This window comes from Panthera pardus, unplaced genomic scaffold, assembly GCF_024362965.1.
Source record: "Panthera pardus isolate Hobbes unplaced genomic scaffold, ASM2436296v1 HiC_scaffold_8, whole genome shotgun sequence".
NCBI classification, from domain to species: domain Eukaryota; kingdom Metazoa; phylum Chordata; class Mammalia; order Carnivora; family Felidae; genus Panthera; species Panthera pardus.
In genome coordinates, this window is record NW_026527013.1 from 24,534,104 (window position 1) to 24,559,881 (window position 25,778).

Sequence of the window (25,778 nt, forward strand, 5' to 3'; positions counted from 1 at the left end):
TGGTAGAACTTTTTATTGAACCTGAGTCCACTGACATCAGACCCTTAGCTCTAAACTACTGCACTGTTTTGCCTTTCTAGAAATGCATAAAATTGACAGGAGTAGACTGGGTACGGTCTCTCTCCATCTTCTGTATTTTGTGACCCAGAGCCATCCAGGAACCATCACACATTTAAGGATATATCATTCGCACAGCAGGAGCTCTTGCATCTTCCCAGGAATAAAATTCAGTGACACCTGGTATGGCTCGGACATAGACCAATCTCATGCACGTGGATCATAAACAACCCATATGAGTATGACCAGCTATCTGATCTACAGGATGAATGTGAGCTCTACATTTTCCTCAACTGAAGTTTTATTTTCCCCAAGCAGGCACTACTTTGCTCAAAAGTATGCACTCATAGAGCACGTACAAAGTGCAGAGCACTAAAACATAGGCATAAGTACTTTTAAAAAAATTAGAGATGAGATCCTTGCTTTAAGAAATTTGAAACCTCATGGTTGAGGCAAAACACCCAGCTACAAAGTGACATTATAGCACATCACACAGCAAAAACTAATTTCAACTAAAGGTGAGAAAATCTCAAGTTGACTATGTCAAAAGTTAGAATGACAGAATATTTTCTTAAAAACATTTTTTAAAGCAAGTAATCAATCAGGTTAATAAAATGTAGTAGATGAAGAGTACTTAGGAAATTTACTTAACAGATATTAAAATGACTTGAAATTCACCTATCAATTTGTTTATAATGAATACAGTTTTTGATTACACATGAAAGCGGTTTGTGCTCTTTAATAGGATAAACATTTCCTTTATGCTCCACTATCATCTATTAATTCACTTAGCAAATCCTTTGCAAAGACAAACTTTTGCTCAGCCCATACAAACGGGTACAAATTTTAAATAAATGGGTTATGGGTCAATTAAACTTTTACATGAGAAATAATTGACCTCACAACTATTAAAGCTGATCACAAATAAAGGGGGGGGTGGTTCTCTGCAAAATCATCTGGGCCTCATTTCCAGTGATTTTGATTTAATTGATCTAAGTGGACTTGCATGTCTGCATTTTTAAGTTCGTTGGCTTGTTCTAATAAGCCCCAGGGCTGAGAACAACTAACTGGATTAAAGGAATGTCAGTGCAAAGAGGGAATCAGAAAACACTAGGCACAATGCGTGCAGACTGTAGGCTCTTGCACCCCATGTCTATCAGCCCTTATACCAGCTCCTACTGGTATACTTTGTCTCTGATCTTTGGCTTCTTCATCTGTAAAATAAAGATGTTCAGTTGAATAAATGAGAAAACTCGTGTAAAGAGCTTAGCATGCTGCCTGAAAGTGCTCGGTACATTTTAGAAACTATTGCAGGCTTTCCAGAAGAGTTGACTTTTGAGTTGAGTCTTAGTCTTAATGATAAAAATAAACTTACATGCCTCTAAGAATGCACTCGTTCCTGCCAATTAATTTCTTTAAAAAGAGATTCACAGAATTCAATGCTATACTGGGTAGCCTCTCATTTATAATTAGCATGCAAGTTAAAGATCAAACTTCGTATTTGCCCTTCAGGCATCCAGAATCCAACTGACGTGTTGCTCTTTGCCACTTGAATCTTTGAGGTCCCTGATCTACTTACGAAATCCCTCCCATCCATTACAACAATTACAAAAATATTTGTACCACCTCCAACTGCTAAGACAAAGATATATTCTCATCTACATGCTCCCTTGCAATAACTAACCTGCAAACACAATAAAATAAGTTCCAGGCATGGCTGAATTTTTTACAGTATTAGTTATAAACCCTAAAATAATTTATAATGGAAATTATGAGATGTCCTTCACTATGGAGGATATTGGTCCTAGGCTCAACGACAGAACATGTGTTCACGGGAGCACACAACTGTATGTACGCAATACACATACACAGAAAAGGGTTCTGTTCACTTAACTCAAATTTATTCAGAACAGTTTTATGTTATTTATTTTCATGAGTTTTAGACAAGATCTTTTTTAGCACATTACAGAGGCCTGGAGGGGCTTTCTGCATAAAAGACAAAGCCAAGCACTGTTAATGCAAAGTATAGTAACTCAGTGTTTTGAGAAACATGGCCAAACATATTTGAATATGAAGCCATCAGGCCAAGAAATCTTGGTGTCTAGAGCTGAGAACAAACTTGGGAGTTGAATTCTCATTATCAGGAGATTTCTTCCTACCTTGTAGCCACTTGGCCCAGCCTATCTCAACCTTACAAAGATCCCTATGCACATTCCACAAAATATTTGGACAAGAATATTTCATATCTTTCATGTGGTGGTAAAACATAAGATGTGAAAAAATGCCATAGAAAGAGCATCTATCCCCCATTTTCATCTGAAAATGCCATAGAAAGAACATCTATCCCCTTCAGGTTGCTATGAAGATTAAATGAGCTAATACATGTAACATGCTTGGCACAGTGCCTGGAGCAATAAGCACTCAATACATACTGACTAGGTTATCATTATGTGTTTTAACTGACATTTCCATTATAAACCACACTCACAAAATCTGCATCAAATTTCTCAAACAAATGCTCTAACAAAATAAGAGTGCAACACACAAACTATGCTAAAAATCCAAGGCCCAAAGATAACTTCAAAACTAGGGCCTGTGCCATGCTGAATGTTGTAGAGGAAAAAGCTAAGAGAAAACACAAAACATGAAGCGAGAGATGGTAGCAAATCTGATAGTAATGCTAAGAAAATCACAATTCAGACAACTTACCTTTAGGAAGTATAAGAATTTTAATGTCCTCAGGGTGCTATTTGGGGTTCAGAAAGAATCTTTCACTGGAATAAGACCTAAGAGGACTTACAAAGAGTCCACCTTCAAAAGGTTGCGTTGAAAGAGAGAGATGAGACTCCAGTCACAGAATTTGGCTTGTCACCTCCACCCCAAATATACACACATATTTCAGGTAATTCAGGAAGCTGTTCAGGAAGCCTCCTCATTATACTTTTAAAAGCTCCCTTTCCATCATTAAAAAGGCACACATTTCTAATAGGTAAACATCCTTCAGTTGAACAAACTTGAAGCATGACTATTCCTAAGTAAAGTTGCCTTCATTTTCCAAAACTCCTGGGCACACTTAAACCAACGTGTGAAATTCCATGAACTCCAGGGAAGGGGTGGGGGTGGGGGGATGCTAATGTGCTTAAGCTTACAACAGTGAGACCCAGTGAAAGACAGACTGACTAACCCACAGACCAGCAAAATCTTAATGCCTAATAGCAAATTATTCTTAATAAAGAACCAATCAAAAATTTATTAGAACATGAAGGAGACTTTAAGAGACCACTTACCACAGCCTGCCTAGAGAGTCAGACCTTCTGACGATGAACTGCCACCTAAACACAATAATATTCCAGTGTTCTCTAACAAAATATACACATGTGTTACAGCTGAAGACACTTTTTTTTTTTTACCCATCATAGAAACTAAAGAAAGTTCCCAACTGCCACTAGATTCCCTGGCAGCCTCACAGATCAACATTTCAAGTTGATCAGTAAAACAATGCAAATGTTCAACTAAACTTTGTCTGGCTAAAGTCTGATTTAAAATGTGAAAAATAAGACATATCAGTATTGTTCAAATCATATTTTTTTTACAAAGTTATTTGCTCCAGTGAGAAAAAAATCGTATTTCAGTCTCAGTTGTTATTTATCCCTACAGTTGACACACTGTTTTATTTTAAATAACTTGTAAAATGTTACCATAATGGCTTTAACATCAATTTCATATCTGATCTGCACTCTCCTGGTACATAGGGAAAACGATGTCCAAAAAGGTCTAAAGAGAAACAAGTCAAAAACAAAAAGTAAATCTCATTCAAGGGTGCCATCTAGTGGGAAAATCAGGTGGCTGTCATGTTGCTAAGCAACCTTTGGATGGCATGTTTAAAATCCCAGAATCTTGGAGCTTGGAAAAAAACTTAGTTCAGTGTTTCCCAAAATATGTTCCTTGTTAACAGGATTCTGTCATCAAATACATTTAAGTAATGCTGGGTGAAACACTGGACAGTATGTCTTTACTACAGAATATCTCACAGCCTAGAATATGCTCACTCACATACACTGGGAATCTCCAAAGAGGGATATGGCATTTCTCACATATATTTGATCAGGGAAACTCTTTACTTGTGGATGCCTCTGAACTCTTCACAGAACACTGGAATTTCTCAAAACAATGTTTAGGAAATGCTGATCTAATCCAACTCCTGCCTCCACAGTTTACGCATGAGGTTTCCAGCTATTTAAGTGACTTGTCCTGGTTCCCAGTATTGCCTATAGTCTGGCAAGCCTACAGGTCTGTCTTTGTAACCTGAGGGGTAAGCAGAAGTAACCTAAAGGAGGTGGGCTACAGGATACTTTCCTCTGCCCTTCTACTCTAGCATTAAAACTCTATTGTGGAAGGTCTGAAAGTTTCATTTTAAGCACCTACCAGTCTGGAATGATACCCTATTGCACTTAGACAATATTATACATTGACTTAAAAACCTAAAAGAATGTTCTCCTTTCACGTTCTGATGGTTATTATTTTTTAAATCAGGCTTTGGATTGATCTTAATGTTATATATCAACATGGGTGGTAGTTCATTTCTATAAATTTTATTATTTTTAAAGATATATTTTTGCAGAAACAATTTAAGAGTGTGTAAAAGTTATGTCTGATGTCTCCCATATATGTCTCATTTGAATGTAAGCCTGAAGGACAGTCATAATACCTAGTAGTGATAGTGGGGATCGAAAGAATTATAGGCTAAAAAAAATAAGCTCAAAGAAAGGCAGGCCTTACAAACCTCCCATCCCCCAAATATAGCAAATATTATATAGGATAATAGCAACAGAATTACAAAAGCATCTTCCAAGGCTTTTTGCTACAAATTATCCTGAAATAACTAAAATATATTTTCATTTGTAAATAAATTTAAAATTTCAACAACAGGGGCGCCTGGGTGGCTCAGTCGGTTAAGCATCCAACTTCTGCTCAGGTCATGATCTTGCAGTTCATGGGTTCAAGCCCTGTGTCAGGCTCTGTGCTGACAGCTCAGAGCCTGGAGCCTGCTTTGGATTCTGTGTCTCCCTCTCTCTCTGCCCCTCCCCTGCTCATTCTCTCTCTCTCTCTCTCTCTCTCTCTCTCTCTCTCTCTCTCTCTCTCAAAAATAAATAAAGATTTCTAAAAAAATTTTTTTTATTTCAACAACAAAAAATAATTATGGGTGCTGTGTTTATGGGCATCCCAAGGAATCTATGAAGTGTCAGCCTCATGGCTTCTTTCTGAGTACTCTGTTCACCAGTTTCAGTGTTTGTCACAGCTGTACCTTACAAGCTGGTTACTCTAAGAAGGAATTATGTGTTCACAAGCTCTAACTCCACAGCCTATTCCCTTCCCTCAAGACTGAAATAATGGGATAATAATAACTTGAATGAAGATTAATCGTAAGTAATAAAGTACCTTGTTTGGTACTTTTTAAATCATTTTGGTGGTTATATAACATCATTGCTAGTTTTATATTTGGAAACTATTAAGTTTTATCTTATTTAAAAGTTTTCTCTTATTTAAAAAAAAAACTTTTATTTTAAAAAAGGGGAAATTGCTCTCAGTTTATGCCAACTTTGGGCATAAAACTTCTTTTTCTGCACTAAAAATTATCTCTAAAGGATAGATTCCAGAGGTATCCAGGTATTTGATTACAGAATCAAAGGGTAAGACTCATTTACGTTGACAAACTTTTCCCCCAATGTGGTTGTCCTAATAATTTACACCAAATATGAGACTCAGATCCCTCAGTTATAAGTGGGAGGCGTGAGAGATTAAGCATAGGTGTGCAGACCACTCTCAGTATAGTCCAGGTCAAACATGCACAGCATTTGGAAGGTTCAGGAAATGCTCACTTGTTTGCACACACACTCAGACTTTAATGTAAAGAACCTCCTCCCATACATGAAAACCAAATTCTAAAGAGTCCCAAAACTCCAAAACCATAAGTTTTCAAAAGGACTTGTACTTCCAGAAGGTGAAAAAAAAGCTCTCAATTAGGACCCCAACCTCAAAGTGCTAACCAGAAACATAACACCTATACACAGAACTGGTATTTTAATCAGATTAACAGAAAGCCACATACAAAGTGGAAATAAACAAAAGTACTGTCAGGCTGGACAGGTTGGGAGAGGCCTGGTACCCAAACTTGAAATTGGCACTACTTTGCACTAGAGAACTAGCTATAATTTCTTTACATCTGCCCTGGAAGGCTGTCCACTTTTATTCTGCTCATGGATTACAGCAACATGATGAGATGTTGTAAAGCAACTCTAAGAGGCATGAACTGATATGAAATACTTTCTTGGCCCTTGACATACTCCCCCCATACTATACTCAGCCCAAGAGTTAACTTTCCTCAGGAGTCTCTAAACCACAAAACATTTTTTTTTTTTCACTTCTAAAACTCTTTTGCTTTCCATGTATTTTCTGACAGGACCCACGAGTATTTCCAAAGGCTTAGCTGTAAATTAGAATGCATAGCACATCAGGGACAGCTAATTCACCTAGAGGAGGATCCAGCTCTGATTAATTTTTCTTTCCTTACCTTGCTCACAACAGGATTCCCAACCTACCAACTAGCCTACTGACACTGCCACACAATTGAGCCATCATTCATTCATTGAAATATTTATTGTGCTCTTATTATGTGTCAGGTCCCATGCCAGGTTCTGATAATTCAAAATGGATGTTGAATCAATAATTTCAGCATCATTCATTGACCAGTTGTGTGACCTTGGCCAAGTAAGCTAATTACTCTGAGCCTCGGTTTCCTTAACTGTAAAATGTGGGATAATAATGGTACCTTGCAGAGCCGCGGTATTGTGCGGTGGGGAAGAGGGATGGATTTGTAAACCCTGGAGCGAGGTTCTGCCTACCTGAGGGCGCTACTGTACGGAGACCCTGGATGAAGCCACCATCACCATGTCTGACCAGGAGGCAAAACCTTCAACTGAGGACTTGTGGGATAAGAAGGTAGGAGAACACATTAAACTGAAAGTCATTGGACAGGATAGCAGTGAGATTCAGTTCAAAGTGAAAATGACAACACACCTCAATAAACTCAAAACATCATACTGCCAAAGACAGAGTGTTCCAATGAATTCACTCAGGTTTCTCTTTGAAGATCAGAGAAGTGCTGATAATTACACTCCAAAAGAAATTGGAATGGAGGAAGATGTGATCGAAGTTTATCAGGAACAATGATCAATGATTCAATGATTTATGTATTCTTCTTTTTTTTTCTTTACCCTCAATCCTTTTCTATTTTTAAAATTAGTTCTTTTGTAACGTGGTGTTCAAAATGAAATTGAAAACTGGCACCCCATCTCTTTAAAACATCTGCTAATTTGAATTCTAGTGCCCATTATTCATTACCACCTGTTTTCATTGTGCTGATTTTTGGTGATCAAACCTCAGCCCCCTTCATATAGCCCTCTCCTTTTTAAAAATTACGTGCATGCATAGAGGGCCCACTTTTCCCAGGCTGTGCTTTTTCAGTCTTATGATAAATAAGATTGACCAATGCGAGTGTTCACAACGACTTTCCAGTTGGCCCTGAAGTTCTAACTTGTGATTGCTTCACTCCTGGACTATGATTTTCAGTGGGAGATGAAAGTTTTTCAGAGAAGTGAACTGTGGAAAAATGACCTTTCCTTAACTTGAAGCTACTTTTAAAATTTGAGGGTCTGGACCAAAAGAAGAGAAATACTATGCTGGCATCAAGATGACAGAGATGGTGAGGGTAATGACTAACTCAAAGATGGTTTCACTGAAAAGAAAGTGTTTTAAGATACAAGAAAAGTCTTATTAGAAGATCTCAGAGGGGTGCCTGGGTGGCTCAGTTGGTTAAGTGTCTGACTTCGACTCGGGTCATGATCTCACAGTTCATGAGTTTGAGCTCCGCACTGGGCTCTGTGCTGACAGCTCGGAGCCTGGAGCCTGCTTCGGATTCTGTGTCTCCCTCTTTCTCTGCCCCTCCTCTACTCCGCTCAAAAATAAATAAAACATTTTTAAAAAAAAATTTTTTAAGAAGATCTCAGAAATGTTCTAATTTTCATTAACAATTAATAAAGTTATTCATGCAGAAGTGTATTCAACAGAACACTACTCTTTTTTATTTTATTTGTACTTTTTGACCTGGGATATGTGTTTTAAATGGACATTGTCTGTACCAGCCTCATTAAAATAAATAAAACATTTGTAAAAAATAATAATGGTACCCTGCCTCATAATATTAAACAATTGTACATGCTTCCCAAATTAAGTGAAATAATATACATGAACATGGTTTCAAACCATTCATATTCAAACTATTAGTCACTAATGTGAAAAAATTAGCATAATTAATTTAGCTGATTCTGGTTAAAAATTATCAGCAATTAAGAGAAATGTGCAAAATATAACTTTATATTTGATGTACCAAAAAATGTTATATCTCTATATCTTAATTTCATTGTAGCCTCCAAATTCCTAATTCTAACCCCCTGGTAAAGAACAAAGGTACAAACAACATAACCTTGGCAATTAGAAATAACTCAGTCACCACTACTTAAACATCAGTCTTTTGAGATTCTCTTCTTTCCCCACCTTCTCATCTACCCCTAAATTCCTAAATGGTAAAGCATCCCCTGGGGCATATTTGCCATCTACAGGTAGTGTCTGAGTAACTGGTGCCACCTGGATTTGGGTGTTGACCTCTGAGGTCAACTACTGCTGACTGCAGCACCCACCATGGACTTCAACAAGATCCACGCACTCTGAGTCCTTCTTGGCCCTGCCCCATGACTCCCCAGTCTTCCAACCCTCTCAGCATCTACCACAGCTTCCTGTGACAGCTAAGGGCCTCACTGCTTCTTTTTCCATACCACATTGGAGCTTGGGTCTTATATGGCTGTCTTCAGCCATTGCCACTTTTCCACTCACAAGGCCAGTTGAATATACATCACCTAGTCTCCCCAGCCTGCTCTGGGAAACAAGCTAAGTTCCCCCACTGCTTTAGATTCCTCCTGAATTATATTCAGAGATTTCTGGATCTAAGGAGACCATATCTGCTTCTCCTTTCCCTCACATGAAATGGGGCTGGGTGCAGGGGAGCTCTTCTCAGACACTCACTCACTTTCCAACTCCAATCACATCCCCCTGGAAAAACATTGGGCAAATATGCTTAAGTACTTACTAGCTGTATGACCTTGAGAAGTACTTAATTAATGGTTACCCTATCTGTAAAATATGGATAATAATAGCTATCTCACAGGGACACTGTGAGGATTAAATGAGATAATATATGTAAAGCCTCTGGGATGAAGCAAGTGCTACCCAATCCCCATCACCCTTTCTAGATTTTCCCTTCTAGATGACCTCTGGTCACTGCATCCATATGTATAAATTGTGTTTGTTCCAACAATAAATTCCACCCTTCTGATCTAACGCCCTGCAAATTCATTTGCAAACATATGCCCCAAGTCTCTGCCCATATAAATTGGCAAGACTTTGCAATTCTTTTGGCATATCATATACCGTAATACATCATAGTTTAAAATCTTCATCAGGCATGGCAAGCTTGATAACCATCTGCAGTTTATATGGCTTAACCTAAACTAAACCAAATGGCCTTATCCTTATTGCCCAATCCCAAGGCTCCATTTCTCACCCTGAGTAACTCTTGCAATTCACATTTAGATTTTCCCCTAAGTTACAAAAATAGAAACACTTGAGGAAATTAGCTATGTTAAAGGCCACTTTCCATGGCATCAGATTAATGTGTTGATGCTTTAAGAATTAGAACCAAAGTCCAGGATTTGGCACATTTTACTTTCAGCCATTGCCTTGTGAGTATGAACTTCACCCCTTCATCAACTCTAGTCACAGAGCAGTCTTTTAAAATCTGACTGCAGCCCAGAAAGAAGTTCAGCATCTCTGCCTGTAAAAAGGGAAATCAGCCTGCCAGAGACTGAAAAGCAATTTCCAACAAGTCAGTAATTACAGAGGTCCACCTCAGCATCCAAATTCCTGTCAAGGATTTTTTTTTCTACATTGGAGACATTATGTCAAGCCAAGGCAATCACTTTGTTCACAATAAGATAATTAGACAATCTGAGAGAGACCCTCTCTCTGTTCTGAACGCCTTCCTGTGCTTTGAGATCAGTAGCTTTGATAGCATTTTTGAAGCAAGACAATCCTTTCTTTATTCATATCACTTCTTACACAGAAGCCCAACAGAGTCAAACTACTCTGGATGAAATAGGACTAGGGGCCCAGATGGCTTGCCCTGCTAGGTATCACCCTTGGCTGATTCGGCCTGTCTCACAGGGTTTTAGGACCCCTCAGTGCCACTTTAAAAGTCACTGCCTCAGATGACCTAAACCAGGGGTCAGCAAACTTTTTCTGTAAAGAGCCAGATAACACACATTTTCTGCTTTGCAGGCCATAAATGGTCTCTTGTTGCAATTATTCAACTCTGCTATTGTAGCGTAAAAGTGGCCAGAGACAATATGTAAACAAATCAGCATGCCAGTCCTCTGATAAAACTTTATCTAAAAACCCAAGTGACAAGCTAGATTTGGCCCATGGGCTGTAGTTTACCAACCATAAACTAAACTAGAGACCTATATTTTTATTGCCTCTTGATTCAACGTGATATTCAAGATATAAAAGTGGAATATATCACAGAAATCACCAGAAACTCTACCTTGTACAACTTGAACTTTGATTTATTTTCATTTTACGTACAATATTTACCAAAGTTGTTACAACACAAAAATTCTGTCTCTTTCATTCACCAAGTAGCTGTTTAGGACCTTAAACCTATATTTTACTCTATAAATCATGATCATCTCAAATGTGATCTTTCATACACAGTGAATTTTAATTCTTGGAAGACATTCGCTCTAATTCCTCCTCCCCAAAAAGATGTATATCATTGAAGTATCATATAAAATTAGGTTTTACCCTTCCATTCATATGTATAAATAGCTGATATTATAAAAAAACAAGGCAAAATCAAGTTTTCTTTTCTTTTAAGTTTATTTATTTATTCTGAGAAGAAACAGAGTGAGGAGGCACAGAGAGAAAGGGAGAGAGAGAATCCCAAGCAGGCTACGCACTGTCAGTGCAAAGCCCAACACAAGGCTCCATCTCCCAAAGCCATGAGATCATGACCTGAATCAAAATCAAGAGTCAGATGCTCAACCAACTGACTGAGCCACTCAGGCACCCCAAGAGTTTTCTTGTAAATAAGCATTATACCAGAGTGGCTGAGGATGTAAAAGTATAAGGAGAAAAAGTGGGTTTTAGACTAATTTTTGATATAATATCTCAGATAGGGCTTAGGAAATTAATATTTATGTATGTATTTATATTGTATATTTATTATATATGATACCATAGTGAACACCATTCTGACAACAACCAAGCAGAACTCCTGCCCTAAGCATCATGGCAAGGGAGGCCCTGGAGCTATATTTGTTTCACAAGGTCATTCCTAGCAAATCAGGCCTGCCTAGAGCGAGGGTGAAAACTGACCCAAGCTGGGCTCTCTCCCAGGTTCCAGCTGGATCTATGAAAGGTAAATTCAAGAGCTTAGGGCTGGCTGAGGTGACCACATGGAGCAAGATGCAGCACAGGTAATGCCCGTAGTCAGAAGAACTGAAACATCCTGGCAATCCTAGGGTTCCGCTCTCCAGCTCTTCCTCAGGACTACTGTATCCAGCACTTGGATTCCACAAGCTGTCCTTTCAGTAATGCCTCCTTTTCTAATCATGCTAGCTAGGGTTTTTTGCAACTACAGTGTTAATTTCCACATATGCTGCCTGCTCCAATTCTCATTCCACCTTCCTAGCCACACCTCTCAGAATGCTCCAAAGAGAAAGCAAATTTGCTCCATCAGTCTGCTTGGTCTGCAACTGGGGAAAGCAAGTTCTAGGAGAATGTTGTGGGGGACCTTCAGGAAACCACTCCTCTCCAGTAAGTCTTGGGACTCGCTGCCACTGCCAAACACTTTCTTATGGGAAGCAGATGAGAATAACAGACTTTCCATAAAAGTTTAGTGAAAAGCTTACCAAATAAGGTCAAAGAAGATTGAATGAGATGTCATCAAGGGACCTTAATTTCTGTACCAAGTGAAACAAAAAACATGAGAACATAGTCCCTGTGCCCCACTCCCAGAATGGCAACTCACAATGGCCCCCAGAGACGTGATTGCAAGCTCAAATAACCCCCCTTCCACTTGTCCTGTAGCTGCGTAAGTCAGGCCAGTTCCAGGACCAAGCACTGCTCACAAAGTTGAAACATCCTTCCTCCAAGCAAATTGAAGATGGCCAACCCAGAATTTGGCTCTGGCAATCAGACTCCAGAGCCTGCATTATAAACCACTATGCTCTACCTCTACCCCCTCTGACCTCTCCACCTCCCTCCATCCCCTGTCCAGTCTATTCCATACCCTACTCCAGATCAATCCTCCTTAGGTACAACTTTATGACTACCCCCTCCTTGCTCAAATCCAGCAGTAGCATCCTATTCACAGGCCAACTGCAGAATGCCAATCTGATTATGGCTCACCCCTTCATAAGATCTTTTAGTGGTTCTCTACCATTCTAGAATAAAGTCTTGACTGCTCACCATAGTTTACCATATTTCACAAACTCACTCTCCAATGGTCCTCTTCAGTCCCATGAAAACTTGTCTCCCTCTGTTATAGGTATTCTAGACCAGCATGGGGAGGTTAACTCAGTCCCTTGATTGCAATAGCCACATTTCAAATGCTCAAAGTAACATCTAACTATGGCTACCACATTGGACAGCACAGCTCTAGACTTTCCTTGGTTCCTATGCTATGGACTCAGCTCCCTGTTGCCTCCAGACTTGACTAAACTATGCTATTTGCCTCCAATTCATTCCCACCCTTCCTTCCCCACCCCCTCCTTGAATTTCTTTTGATCCTTCAAGTCTCAGCTTATACGCCACTGATCCAGAGAGGCCTTCTTTGCCTCCTCTAAGTTAAGAAACTCTGTTAAATACTCCCTGCCTTTTTTAGTAAATGAAATGATTTAACTATGTGCAACCTGTTGTTTTCCATAAGAATCAACAATGTCGGGGCACCTGAATGGCCAGTAGCCATCAGCCTTGCCTGAGAACTTGTCAAAAAGTCAAATTCTTGGGCGCCTGGGTGGCTCAGTCGGTTAAGCGTCCGACTTCGGCTCAGGTCATGATCTCACGGTCCGTGAGTTCGAGCCCCAGCGTCGGGCTCTGTGCTGACAGCTCGGAGCCTGGAGCCTGTTTCAGATTCTGTGTCTTCCTCTCTCTCTGCCCCTCCCCTGTTCATGCTCTGCCTTTCTGTCTCAAAAAAATAAATAAACGTTAAAAAAAAAAAAAAGAATCAACAATGTCTATATTATGAACGGTTGTATCTACAGTGCCTGGTGGGCAGTCAGTAAAGACTAGGGAAGCCTCACCTACCTCTCATCCCAAACTGTCTCTGATCCTCCGTGCCTTTGCTATGTCCTGGCCAAATTACACAACTCACTGCCCTCTGAACTTTCCCTGTGTGTTCCTACCCTTGAGCTTTTGCTTGACTTGCTACCCCATCCCATTTCATCTCCTGACATCTGTCCCCTTTCAAATGCCACTTCCTATAGGGGTTCCTAACACTTAATGGAAATTGATCATTCTTTGCAGGTTTTGTAGACCATGTTTGGTATTACTACTCTTCAAGTCCCTACTGTAAGACTAAAAAGGCTGTGGCCACATCATCCCACCACCTAGCACAGTATCTGGCACACATCTTGCACTCAGTGAAAGCAAGGTGCTGGGCAACCAATGAATCTCAGACAGAACTACCAACAGTGACAATCTGTTGATGTGGGATGATTAAGGAGGATGATGGCAGGATAGGAAATTCAAAAGAACAAAAGAAAATTACCTGAATAACAACAGATTAAAGAGGCTGCTGGGAAATGTGAAGCAGCTCTCTAATTTACTTTTGGGAAAATGACTTTTTTTTTTAATGGTAGCATGAAGGTCAAACACTGACTGACGGACATTGCATCATGCTAGCTGTCAATCTGATCAGAAAAATTTCATACTAAATCAAAATTGATATTTGGATTTCATTCTTTGATCTAAATATTTCTTAATACATGGCACATACATTTTGTCAAATGTGAGATACAAAATTTCATTTAACTAATTCCATTTGTAAGATCAAAGTCCAAACTACACTTACTAACTTTACTCATTATTTATACAAATTTTGGTCCTAATTGGATCCCAATATGAACATCTTCGTGTAAGAGGGACCTCCTGCATAAAAGTACAGTTTTAACTAATTCCCTGTAAGAAGTTAACATTCCACAGACTGTCACGTCTTCTTTGGTCTTACATTTGTGCCACAGAAGTTTTAACCCTGCATGTCTTCACAGCCATGAGCTAATCCCCCTAAAACAGAATTAATCTTATTACTACCCACACAGAGACTAACTAGAAAAGGCATTTGCAGAACAAAACAAACAAACAAAAATCACAGTAGCAAAAAGAAAAATACAACACTAGCCCATTTCCATTCATCTTATGGTCTTTCAGGTAGAAGAGCCTTTAACTTTTCACTCTTAGGCTTTGTGTAAATTACAAGACAGTACCAAATTCAAAGTGATTTTTATTTTTAGACTGTCAATCCAATCAGCTTTTGATTTTCTCACTGACTCAGAAATACAAGAGATTTCTAACATATATATTTATTCTAGCCCCCTACATAATCACAGAAAGTAAAAACTTGAGAAATTTTCAGTAGGCCAGAATAATATAGAATTGTTAGTTTGTAATGTGAAAACTAAAACAGCTTTAAATTTATTATATTAACCCTAACTGGTATAAATGACTTAACTTTCCTACTTATCCAAAGCAATTCTAATTTCAAGCAAATAAGACCAAAACAGACAGGCTGGCAATTTGATAAAATGTACACTCACAGTCTAATAAAACAGACTAAGAAAAACATATTGGTTTAAAAGTTCTAATTTTCACCATCTTCTCCCAGACCCTCACACACTATCCACAGCTGACTTTTTCAAGGTATTAAGAAATATGAATTTTAATCTGCTATGAGGCTTCTCACAGGAGATGAGAATGGAATGATACCATTCCTATTTTTTATTTTTTTTTTATTTTTTTAATGTTTATTTATTTTTGAGAGAGAGACACAGAGACAGAGAGAGCTGGGGAGGAAGGAGCAGAGAGAGAAGGAGACAACAGAATCCAAAGCAGGATCCAGGCTCTGAGCTGTCAGCACAGAGCCTGACACGGGGCTTGAACTCATGCTGTGAGATCATGACCTGAGCCAAAGTCAGACGCCCAATGAACTGAGCCACCCAGGTGACCCCTATTCCTATTTTTTAGTTACACCCAGCTTGGCTGAGGATAAAGATGTAAATAGGAGGTGAAGTTACTAAAGATAAAAAAAATTCAGGATCTGTCATTAGCAAGAAAACAAGGGGGATTTCATAAGTACTAGTACTTTGGCTCACATTATAAACATGCAAGATCCAAACAGCATGAATAAAACTCTGTTACATGTCCAGATGAAAGAAAGGATATCAGAAAAGAATTCAGAGTTCCCAGCACTATCTTGACTAAAAAAGAAGTGAAGTCAAGTTAACATTCTGAGGCAGAAGATCCTTCCTGGTTCTCAACTCAAATTCTCCACAAGCTTTATTTCACCAGTGTCAAACACACTTACAACACACTTACATCACAATTATCTAGAAGTCCTATCTTAGATCATTCAAGTTCAACACATTAAGACACACTCAATCATAGATCAGTCTGTTTAAACCCTACCTACTCTGCACACTTCTAACAAGCTTGGCATTCTAATTCCCAGTCTCCAGCAAACTAACAATAAAAAGATGAAATGTGAAACACATGCTAGAGACACCAACATTGTTAACAGAGATAGATGTCCTCTAGCAGCATAGGAAGAACCAGAAAAAAAACACCAAAAATATACATGCAAAGGAGATAATCTGAGACCACTTAGGAGAGAGGCAAATAACCCTATATTCCCAAGACCACCCCAAGGCACCTACCCCCTCACAAGAAAGAATAATAATAGACACTGCTAATCTTGACCCTGAGCTATGAATAAAAGGTTCCAATCTGCTGGGGACACTCTGTGTAAGAAAGTCAGGAAGTATTCCAATAGCTGTAATCTATAAAGACTTCCCTCAGAGTGGTTAATCATTTTTGAAAGTGTTGACACATAAAGGGCGAGGCTATGGTCACTTGGGGAGCTGTCTTATAAGGAAAGCTCCCTTCTCCCACACCATCAGTTAATGAAGCACTGCATACATATACTCCACATCGGAAAGCAGTTCCAAGGACAGCATTCCAAAGTCAGCTATAACAACAAACAACAGATGTCCTAAAGAGGCACAGATATTTCCTCCCCACACCCAAACTGTTTAAAAAGGGGGAAAAAAATAAACCAAAAAAAAAAAAGTGTGACCAGATAGGTAAACTATCAATGAGCTGAAAAAATTTCAAGTTTCCAATGAAGGCAAAAGAGCACCAAAAAAAAAAAAAAAAAAAGACAAATCATTCTCATTTTTTACAAAAAAAGGCACCAGATAAATTTCCCTCTGTACAACTGCCAGGCCCACAGGCAGCTCTTCAACACAAAGATGATGAAACCAGAAAGATTTCCTCAAGGGAGCAGATACTTCCAAGTAGCAAATTTCTAATTTTTTCTTTTTTTTTTTAAGTTTATATATGTATTTTGAGAGACACAGAGACAGAGTGAGTTGGGGGTGGGGCAGAGAGAGAGAGGGAGAGAGAGAATTCCAAGCAGGTTCTGTGCTGCCAGTGCAGGGACGAATGTGGGGCCCAAACTCACAAAACCACAAGATCATGACCTGAGCCAAAACCAAGAGTCAGACACTTAACCCACTGAGCCACCCAAGTGCTCACCAAATTTCCATTTTTAAATAAGCATATTTATTGTTATTTTCTCCAGTTACAATAATGTGAATAGTTGTTAAACACTAAATTCTAGTTTCTAAACTCCTATAATTGAGGCGACACAGCCTCCAATCAGGGTAAGATAGGGTAAGGGTATGTACCCTCCACCCCCAGTCCCCAGCACCAAATTACTAAAATCCATCAACTTAGGGCAAAACAGGACTGAGACATCTGGCTGAAATGAGACCACTGTGGCCAGATCTGAAGGGGAATAAGTGTGTTTCCCACCATCATGGCAGGCTATATACTTATGTATTTATTTATAACTTCTACTTCACCTGTTTTTAGAAAGACTCTGAGGATCCTGGCCAATGAGCTGCCTAAAAAACCAGTCCTGCAATTTCTTTACACATTTTCTTTACATCCTGAAAAAGTGTAATGGAAAAACCACACTCTCATCCAAACCATCCGGAATACACATAACGATAGCAAAGATGATGAAGTAATCCAATGGTTCCCACCTGATCCTTACCTTGTCCCTACCATGGCATACAGGAGTAGGGTGACAAACTCCGCCTGATTTGTCCAGCACTTTTCTGATTTATAAACTGGAATCCCACATCCTGGAAACTTCTCACTCCTAGGCGCCTGGAATAGTCAGTCATCCTACACAGAAACAGTGACATTCACACATCCCCATGGTGGTGTCCAGAGATGTGGTTACATACAACCCCTTGTCTTTTTAGCTCAGGGAAATATAAACATGAGTGGGAATCCTGTCAGTCAGACTTGGATTCAAATTCCATTCCCTCCACTTCCCAGCACTGTGAACTTAACCTCTCTAAGCCCTAGTTGCTACACTTATAAAGATAACAACACAACCTCCTTCAGAGAACTAGGGGTCCAAACTTTCTATTATATAAGCTATCTAATATTGCATCTCATATTTATATCATTTTATTTTATAATATAACCACATAATTTAGTTTTAACACATTATTTGCAAATTTCATTACCCTAACTACTAAGAACAAATCATTTCCCCCACAGCTCACAACTTAGGCTCACAGTTGAGAGCTCTAGCATTAATAACCATAAGAATGACATCAACACCAAAATATCCAGTGCAATCCTTCTTTGCAATCCAGTCAAAATGACCAATTTTGGCACATCTGGACCCAAAAAGAAAAATAACCCAAGAGTTTACCACTTGTACAAAAAAGTAGGTTTTCTTCTACCTGGTTCCCTGTCAGTAACTGCATTCTCTCTTTTCTGCCCTGCCCATCTAGAAGAGCTCTCTGTTATCTGCATCAACAATACTACTGCATCTAAAAAGATCAAGTTGAAAATAGCCAAGTTATGGAAGCACTTAAGTGTTCATCCATAGATGAATGGATAAAGAAGAGGTGAAATACAGTTACACCTATATATATATAGATAGATAGATAGATAGATAGATAATATTAATGATATACAATTACACACACACATACATATATATACACATTTATATATAATGGAATAGATATTTTATGGCTGGGTAATATTCCACCATATATGTTATATATGTTATATATATGAATACGTATATGTGTGTATACATATATATATATATAATGTAACATATATATAGAACATATAATGGAATATTACTCAGCCATAAAAAAGAATAAGATCTTGCCATTTGGGACAACCTAGAGGGTACAATGCTAAAACAAGTCAGAAAAAGACAAATACCATATTATTTGTGGAATTTACTTACTTGTGGAATTTACGAAACAAAACAAACAAATTTAAAGAAGGAGAGATTAAAAAAAACAGACTCTTAAATACAGAGAACAAACTGGCAGTCTCCAGAGGGAAGGCAGGTAGGGGGAATGGGTGAAATAGGTGAAAGGGATTAAGAGCACACTTACCTTTTTTTTTTTAATTTTTTTTTAACGTTTATTTATTTTTGAGACAGAGAGAGACAGAGCATGAACGGGGGAGGGGCAGAGAGACAGGGAGACACAGAATCGGAAGCAGGCTCCAGGCTCTAAGCTGTCAGCACAGAGCCCAACGCGGGGCTCGAACTCACGGACCGTGAGATCATGACCTGAGCCGAAGTCGGACGCTTAACCGACTGAGCCACCCAGACGCCCCAAGAGCACACTTATCTTGATGAGCACTGAGTAATGTATAGAATTGTTGAATCATTATATTGTACACCTAAAACTAATATAATACTTGAATAACTAAATAATAAAGAGGCCAAGTTAAACAGACACGTTTCCTCTCAGTGACTATTCAAATGTAATTCCATGTAAAACAGCAGACTATCTCTAGAAAGAAATGGAGATGAAAGTGGAATAACAACAAGAACATGTGTAAAATGTGTCAACCCAAGGCATGACAGCAGATAAGCCAATAATGCCCACATGGCCAATGCTAAGTTATGTGTATAGTCCTCAAGTCCAAAACACAAAGTCCTGAAGGAAAACATATACTATAGTGTAGTATAGCCTCATGTACAAAAGGGGTATCCCTGTCCCCATTTCTCTAGCACAACTACCATGTCACTCACCTGCCTTCATTTCTTAAATTATTTATCCTTCACATGGAAAGGATAGCAACATACACATGCAGGCATTAGTGATAGCTTCAAGATGAAAGGTATATTCAAGGACCTCTTTTATGGAGGATTCTATTTTCATATGCATGAAATGTGCAAATTAAACAAACTATACTTTTCTTATGGCTCTCGACCACATTATGACTTCTGGGATAATGATTTGTATTACTTTGCCCACCAGAGTAGAAGCTTCCAAAGAAATGTGTGATGGCAGGGCTGCCACTAGCTTATATGGCACCTTTGTGCAAATTATAAAAGGAACTCTCTTCCTCAAAACACTTTACTTCTGACTTTTCTGACTGCCAGAAAATTGTTACAATATGATTTTGTTGGAACAAGGGGCTGTGTTGCCATATTCTGACACACTGCAGTAATATATAAGTATATGATGTCCATGATATACATGGCACCCCCAGAGTTGTGCAGTGCTCTATCTACACAACTATACGTTGGTTCTGGGCAATGTCCCTTCATCTTCATTGAATCACAGCACTTCAGATAAACTACTTGTGATTTGCCTAAAAACTGTCCTGACAAGTCGGATTTACATACTGCTTGTGTGGGTGTGATTCCATGCATGCATGTATGTATCCATAGTATATATTATTTTTTAATAAACTTTGCAAAAAAAAAAGAAAGAGAAAGAAAGAAAGAAAGAAAGAAAGAAAGAAAGAAAGAAAGAAAGAAAGAAAGAGAAAAGAGAGAGAACGGTCTGCCAGGTTAGATTACTGGCCCAAAGCCATGAGAACAGCTATTCTTGATATATCAGGATAAGAAATTTTTAAATACATGCTTTTATACCAAGGCAATGTCATAGTGAGAGAAAGAGGAAAAGAGGAAAACTTGGAGTTCCAGAGCAATCAATTTATTCCCAAGGCAAAAGTATTTATTCTTACCCTACATGATCAAAAATTTTACTAATGGTCATAAAAATAATTGCCCCATTTCAAAAAACACTTGCTATAGTACAGGAATAAAGTTTACTATGTGAGCTTCTTCTTCCTTAAATAGTTTTATGTTTAACTGCCATCAACTTCACCTTTCCCACCTTCAGATTCTGGCCTCTAAATGAGACCATTAAGAGTTCACAAGGCTCAGGATAATGGGTTTTCCAGAAACGAGATCCCAGTTTCCCAAGCAATGGGAAGGCCAGACCACAAGAGCCACAGCTTAAAGAAAGTAAATAATTCAAAAATAAAAGTCTGTAAACAGGCAGGTTTTTTATGACCTGCTCTACTTGCAGAGCACTGACTCAGACATATCGCTTTTCCTCATCCTCTTATATCATCACTACAAGTAACAGTGAGTGCAGCAAGGCCAAGAAAAACAGCTTTATAAAGAGAGGGAAGGAAGCCAGCCCAGTGAGATTCTAATAATGGCCAGGTGCCCTTTTCCTGGGTTCTCTCACTTTACTCTCACAACATAGATTTTCTTAGTCCCATTTTACAAAGGAGCAAGCTGAGTCTGAGAGAGGCTGAACAACTTGCCTAATGTCACACAGTTAGTAACAGTAAGCCATGTCTGGCTCCACAGCTCTTGCCTTTCTGCTATACCACACTGCTCTGAGCAGAGCTTCAGGTCAGCACTTACCAAACCTTCATATGCTCACAGGTCTCCTGCAGATCTTGTTATTAAGCAGATTCTTATTCCAGATGCCTGGGGTGGAGGCTGAGATGCTGCATTTCTAATTGTGGTTAGACAATTATAACTAAAAGTATTGGACCACACTTTGAGTATCAATTATTCTGAACAGTGGTTCTCAACTGGAGACAATTTTGTACCCTCCCCCCCCCCCCCCACCAGGGGACATTTGGCAATGTCTGAGGACATTTTTGATAGTTACAACTGAGGGAATATGATTCTACTGAATTTTGTAGGTGGAGGTCAGTGATGTTGCTAAACATTCTACGATATACAGGATGCACCCTACACCACCACCAAAGAATTATCCATCCCAGAATGTCAACAGTGTGACACACAGTTAAGGAACTCTGCTTCAGAGGTCCCAAGTTCATTTAATCTTCTTCCAAAGCTGTTGTAGTTTTGCAAACCTGCACTGGGGTCAAAGGTAGCTCTAGTATTTCTAAACTTCTCCTTAAAGTCTGATAGAAAAGTTGATGCCACGCAAGTGATGACTACAATACTATGAAGTTTAATTTCCTCACAAATATTCCACCATCATACTGAAGAAAATCAAATCAGCTGATTACAAAGAAGCATTTCACAAACTGCCTAGATTTTCTGTAAGGTCCTTGTTTCTTAGCACTGGAGTTCACAATTGAAAAAGCAAAAGATAAGATTATTTTTAGATGCAAATTTTATAATTTCCTGTTCTGGCAGTTCAAACATTTACCCTGATGGATCACACAAAACCATCTCTTACTATCCAGCATTAGTTATTGCTCCCCACCACCAATAGTGCTGGGATATTGTAGTGCTTTGCTCCCAGCATCCACTCAATTCCCAAAATTCAGTAAAGAAACCAGTCATTCATCTACATCTTTAATATTTATGGCATAGAAACACTAGTTCAATTTAGTATTTTTCCTGAAGTAACGATACTTTATTGTCTTCAAATGTCATTTTGTTTGAATATAGCATATACGTTAGAAAGACGAGCACTGGGTGTTGTATGGAAACCAATTTGACGATAAATTTCATATTTTAAATTAATTAATTAATTTATTTATTTATTTATTTATGGTCAACACTACCAAAAAAAGAAAAGAAAAGAAAAGAAAAGAAAAGAAAGAAAGAAAGAAAGAAAGAAAGAAAGAAAGAAAGAAAGAAAGACTGTACATTTGCATACAACTAGGGGTGGTGTAATTTGGTTAAAATCATATAGCTTTTTCAGGGAGGTGGGATCTATGTGTGTCACATCTTATGGGTTGTCATCATACCAAGGACAGTGCTAGATCCTATGAATGGTCTTTGCCTGGATATTCGCAGTCAAGTAAATGGATATTTAATAATTCCTATAAGAAATAAGCATAGGCAGTCTAGGGTGAGAGAGAGTGAAAGTGACGGCTTCTGAGAAGGTAATGCCTGGGCTAAATAATGCAGGACAAATATAGGCTGGTCAGGTAAAGATGGAGAAGGAAGGGTACCCCCAGACAATAGGGGAGCTGCATAAACATAAGCACAGAGCCCGGAAGCCAGTTACTGAGCAAAGCCAGAATTTGAGGTGACTGGAGCAGACCAGAGAGAAAGAGCAAGAAACAAGACTGGACAAGCAGGAAAGAGCCTTGCGAGCCAGGCTCCGGAGTGTGTACTTGGTCTGCCTGGCAATGGAAGGTATGGAAAGGATAGACATGAATTTTTCAAAGATGATTATGATAGCAGCATAAAGAAGGAACCACAAGAGGCATAAAGCTGGGAGAGCAGTTAAGACGACCGAGCCAAAGGTAAGAGCAATGGAAATGAAAAGCCACAAGATCTGAAAATTTGCAGAGAGAACAAGATTTAGTGATACAGTGGATGTAGGGGATGTGGTAGGCTGAAAAATGGCCCCCCAAAGATGGCCACATACTAATCCCCAAAACCTGTGTATATGTTACCTTACATGGCAAGGACTCTGCAAATACATTACGTTAAAGATCTTGAGATGAGAAGATTATCCCAGATTATCTGGATGGGCTCAATGGAAGCACAGGGGTCCACCTAAGAGGGAAGTGAAAGGGTCAGCCAGAGGGAAGGAAATGTAACAACAGAAGCAGAGGTCATAGAAAGAGAGATTTAAGGATATAGGAAGGGGCCACAAGCCAAGGATTGCAGCTGGCCTCTAAAGGTTTTGAAAGGCAAAGAAATGAATTCTCCCCTAGAGCCTCCAGAAGGGACACAGGCCTGCCAACACACTGATTTTAGCACAGTGAAACTGATTTCAGACTTCTGACCCCCAGAATTATATGAGGATATGCTGTAAACCAATAAGTTCATGGTAATATGTTACAGCAGCAATAGGAAACTAATACAGGAGTGATGGGGAAAGAGAAACTGATGATGACTCCCAGTATCTGGCTTGGGTTGGGAGCTAAACAGTGGTCACAGTCAGCGAGACAGAGACACAGGAGGAAAAACAAGAAGTTCCATTCTGGACAGGCTAAGATATCTCCGCAACCCACAAGTTGCTCACTAGAAACTTACATATATGGCCCTAATGCTCAGGAGACATGTCCACACTGGGGACAGAATTTTCTACAAACTGGGTACTCAGTATGTGTTTAATTAGGTCCACTGAATTTTCATCTTCTTTTAATAAAAAGGTTAGCTGCAGGAATATTACCACTACTATTATAATGAGATAAAATATGCGATGAGGAGTAATTATTTCTATAGGCAAGAATGGGATAGTGGAAGAACTCTATTCACATTCTAACTCTAACATGGTAGCTATGTTACCCTGCAAAAGTCACACCTGCTCTGTGTCTCAGTGGCCTCATCTATAAACAGAGGATAAATCTTAACTGAGATTAAATGTATAATGAGTGACTGGCACTTAGGTGAGTGCCAAGCACAAAGCAAGTACTCAGTAAAGGGTAACCATTATAAGCTCTATTTGTTCACAATTCATTAAAAATATTTTGATGAATGATAAGAATTTTTATGTCATCTTGACATGATATTATACATGGAAAATCCAATACACTCCACCAAAAGTCTGCTAGAACTAATACACGAATTCAGCAAAGTTGCAGGATACAAAATCAATGTACAGAAATTAGTTGCATTCTTATACACTAATAATGAAACAACAGAAAGACAAATAAAGAAACTGATCCCATTCACAACTGCACCAAGAAGCATAAAATAACTAGGAATAAATCTAACCAAAGATGTACAAGATCTGTATGCTGAAAACTATAGAAAGCTTATGAAGGAAATTGAAGAAGATATAAAGAAATGGAAAAACATTCCGTGCTTATGGGCTGGAAGAATAAATATTGTTAAAATGTCAATACTATCCAAAGCTATCTACACATTCAATGCAATCCCAATCAAAACTGCACCAGCATTCTTCTCGAAACTAGAACAAGCAATCCTAAAATTCATATGGAACCACAAAAGGCCCCGAATAGCCAAAGTAATTTTGAAGAAGAAGACCAAAGCAGGAGGCATCACAATCCCAGACTTTAGCCTCTACTACAAAGCTGTAATCATCAAGACAGAATGGTATTGGCATAAAAACAGACACATAGACCAATGGAATAGAATAGAAACCCCAGAACTAGACCCACAAACGTATGGCCAACTCATATTTGACAAAGCAGGAAAGAACATCCAATGGAAAAAAGACAGTCTCTTTAGCAAATGGTGCTGGGAGAACTGGACAGCAACATGCAGAAGAATGAAATTAGAACACTCTTACACCATTCACAAAAATAAACTCAAAACGGATAAAGGACTTGAATGTGAGACAGGAAACCATCAAAACACTAGAGGAGAAAGCAGGAAAACACCTCTCTGACCTCAGCCGCAGCCATTTCTTACTTGACACATCCCCAAAGGCAAGGGAATTAAAAGCAAAAATGAACGATTGGGACCTCATGAAGATAAAAAGCTTCTGCACTGCAAAGGAAACGATCAACAAAACTAAAAGGCAAGCAACAGAATGGGAAAAGATATTTGCAAATGACATATCGGACAGAGGGCTAGTATCCAAAATCTATAAAAAGCTCACCAAACTCCACACCCGAAAAACAAATAATCCAGTGAAGAAATGGGCAGAAGACATGAATAGACACTTCTCTAAAGAAGACATCCAGATGGCCAACAGGCACATGAAAAGATGCTCAACATCACTCCTCAGCAGGGAAATACAAATCAAAACCACACTCAGATACCACCTCATGCCAGTCAGAGTGGCCAAAATGAACAAATCAGGAGACTATAGATGCTGGAGAGGATGTGGAGAAACGGGAACCCTCTTGCACTGTTGGTGGGAATGCAAATTGGTGCAGCCGCTCTGGAAAGCAGTGTGGAGGTTCCCCAGAAAATTAAAAATAGACCTACCCTATGACCCAGCAATAGCACTGCTAGGAATTTACCCAAAGGATACAGGAGTACTGATGCATAGGGGCACTTGTAACCCAATGTTTATAGCAGCACTTTCAACAATAGCCCAATTGTGTAAAAAGCC

The 25,778-nt window shown here is 38.9% G+C and overlaps 2 protein-coding genes across 17 annotated transcripts in view; one reads left to right on the top strand and one right to left on the bottom strand.

Annotated features, from left to right (window-relative positions):
* Window positions 1-25,778, bottom strand: part of ERC2 (ELKS/RAB6-interacting/CAST family member 2) — a 926,312-nt gene that overhangs the window by 711,339 nt on the left and 189,195 nt on the right. The gene's annotated exons all lie outside the window — the stretch shown is intronic.
* LOC109279116 (small ubiquitin-related modifier 1-like) lies at window positions 6,903-7,287 on the top strand. The gene has a single exon (XM_053898037.1). The coding sequence runs from the start codon at window positions 7,006-7,008 to the stop codon at window positions 7,285-7,287; it is 282 nt and encodes a 93-aa protein (XP_053754012.1). The 5' UTR covers window positions 6,903-7,005.

Excerpts from the sequence above, each read along its gene's own strand:
- LOC109279116 (XM_053898037.1), top strand. The coding sequence starts at position 7,006 with ATGTCTGACCAGGAGGCAAAACCTTCAACTGAGGACTTGTGGGATAAG.